Here is a 2,848-nt window from a genome sequence, read left to right on the forward strand (position 1 = left end):
GGAAGAATCAGAGGGTCTGCACATATGAAGTAATACACACACACACACACACACACACACATGTGCAGGGGCACTTCACCCCTAGCCCCACACAGTGAGGACGAGGCAGTGAAGGACAGCTTTAGGAAGGTCCTAGAAGGGCTTTCCCATGCCGTCAGGCACAACACACCAGAACTCAGGTATACCACAGTGAGAGCCGCCTGCTCTTAGTAGGCAAGCCGTCAGACAGAGGTGAGTCAGGTTGCTTTGTGCTGGAAGAGGAGGACCACTCTGTCCCGGATCTGTTTGGTTCTCACCCCGTAAATGATGGGGTTCAACGTGGGGGGCACTAGCAGGTAGAGATTGGCCACCATTATATGGACATGGTGAGGGATGCTGTGCCCAAACCGGTGGGTGAGGAACGTGAAGAGGGCAGGGATGTAAAATGCCAAGATGACACAGACATGGGATGCACAAGTGCTGAAGGCCTTGAGCCTTGCCTTTGTGGATGGCAGTCTCATTACCACTCGAAGGATCATGGTGTAGGACACAACGATCATGATCACATCAAAGCCCACCACGAGAAAAGCCACAAGGAGGCCGTAAATGACATTGACTCTGGTGTCCCCACAGGCCAGCTTCACCACGGCCATGTGCTCGCAGTAGGAGTGGGAGATGATGTTCTGCCGGCAGAAGGACAACCTGTGGAGCAGGAAGCAGACGGGACTCACCAGGACAACCCCGCGCACCAGCACCAGGCTCCCAAGGGTCACCACCACGGGCACGGAGAGGATGGTGGAGTGCCGGAGTGGGTAACATATGGCAACATAGCGATCCAAGGCCATGGCCATGAGCACGCCCGACTCCAGGGATGAGAATGCGTGGATGAAGAACAACTGAGTAAGGCAGGAGACAAAGCCGATCTCCCTGGAGCCCAGCCAGAAGATGCTGAGCATTTTGGGTACAGAGGATGTGGTGAGGACCAGGTCGGTGAAGGACAGCATGGCCAGGAAGAAGTACATGGGCTCGTGCAGACTTGGCTCTGTCTTTATAAAGACGAGAAGGGTGATGTTCCCCAGCACAGCAGTGGCATACATCATGCTGAAGGGGAAGGCAATCCAGAACTGCTCCTTCTCCAGCCCAGGGATGCCAACCAGGAGGAAAGCAGGAGGGTGGTAGAGGGTGGTAGAGTTCAGAGACGACATGGAATGCTTGTTGTCTCCCCGAGCAGGGGTGGGCAAGTTGTCCTGCTGGAAGCAAACATCCAAGAACCTGTAAAAGCATGGGCATTTGTCAGCTGGCAGCAGAGCAGCAGAGTTCCTGCTGAGGCTGTGACTCCCATAGGGCCCACATACTTGGCTGGCAAAGCAGAGGCCATGGAAATGGATTTGCTTTCCTTTTGAAATGGCCATGGCTTGTAAGGGGCCAGAATACGTTTAATTCATGCGGACATCGGTACTGGGAAAATCAGAGCTGCTGTCAGAACTGTGCTTCTCCCTCCACCCTGTGTTTGCTGGTAGCAACCGTGGCCCCACTGCTATAAAGCCTCTCTTGCCTCCCAGCGTGAAAGGCTGGCACCTGCCCACGTTTGTGCTGCAAAGAGGGGTCTCCCTTCCGAGAGACAGGTGGGCTTGCACGTGGCTGGTGCGTGCCACTCGGTGACACACACGGCCAGACTCTCGTTAGTGCCTGGGAAGGGGATGGCACAAATCTTCTGGGAAGCCCCGTCTGGCCACGGGAAGCACAGGAAGGGGGCTGGGAACAGCCAGCATGAATGTACCGAGGGCACCTCGTGCCTGACCAGCCTGACTGCCTCCTGTGATGAGGTGACTCTCTGCATGGAGAAGGCGAGAGCAGTGCATGCTGGTCGCTTTGACTTTAGCAAGGCCTTTGACTCAGTTTGCCCTAGTAGCCTCGTAGACACCTTGCTGAGCGATGGGCTGCATACAGGGATGATCAGGCTGGTGGAAAACTGTGCGCACCACCGGGATCAACAGGTTGTGAGGAGCAGTACAAAGTGGAAGTGGCAGCCAGGCTAGTGGTGGCACCCCTCAGGGGTCAACAGTGTGTCAGCACTTTCTAAGGTCTTTTTCACTCACCAAATGCAGGGATGAGGTGCGATCTGAGCAAGTTCACAGCTGAGAACAAATCCGGGCAGTGACTCACAGGGATGGCAGGGCTGCTACTCACAAGGACCTCGACATGCTGAGCCACGGGCTGGCAGGACTGCAAGGAGTTAACAAAGGCACATGCCGATTCCTGTGCTGGGGATGGAATAATGCTGCGCAAGAAAGCAGGCTGGGAGAGACTGTGTAGGAAGCAGCTTGGCAGGGAAGGAGCTGGGGTCCTGGCAGGTAACGTGATGCCCATGAACGAGGCGTGAGCGCTGACAGCAGAGCGGCCAACTGCCGCCAGGGCTGTGCTGGCAGGAGTGCTGCGAGTGGGGCCAGTGCCACGATTGCTGCCCTGCTCGGCACTGGTGGGGCCACATGTGGGCACTGCACCCAGGCTGGGTGCGCCAGTGCCAGGCTGCAGCCAGCCCATTGCAGCCCCACGTGGGTCCTGGCTGGAGGCCGTGACGCGAGAGAGGCCGAGAGCTGGGTGTGGGCAGCGGGAGAGGAGGGGGTCTCATCGCCACTGGCATCTCCTTGCTGGGAGCCGTGAGGGAAGGCGGAGCTGGAGTCTCCTCAGAGGGGCCCAGGGACAGGGCGAGAGGCGACAGCCCAAGCCGGAGCGGGGGAAATTCCCAGTAGTTCTAAGGAAAAGCTTTTGCCCCTTTCTGCAGGTGCTCAAACCCTGGGAGAGCAGCCCAGACACGCTGCTGCATCTCCGTTTTGGAAGACATTCAAAGCTCAGCTGCATACAGTGC

At 57.3% G+C, this 2,848-nt stretch overlaps 1 protein-coding gene across 1 annotated transcript; it reads right to left on the reverse strand.

The window, feature by feature from the left end:
• Nucleotides 1-236: 236 nt before the first annotated feature.
• LOC136991080 (olfactory receptor 52R1-like) lies at nt 237-1,184 on the reverse strand. Its single transcript, XM_067289568.1, has one exon. The coding sequence runs from the start codon at nt 1,182-1,184 to the stop codon at nt 237-239; it is 948 nt and encodes a 315-aa protein (XP_067145669.1).
• Between the last annotated feature and the right edge of the window lie 1,664 nt (nt 1,185-2,848).

The sequence above is a fragment of the Apteryx mantelli genome, chromosome 1, assembly GCF_036417845.1.
Source record: "Apteryx mantelli isolate bAptMan1 chromosome 1, bAptMan1.hap1, whole genome shotgun sequence".
Lineage (NCBI taxonomy): Eukaryota > Metazoa > Chordata > Aves > Apterygiformes > Apterygidae > Apteryx > Apteryx mantelli.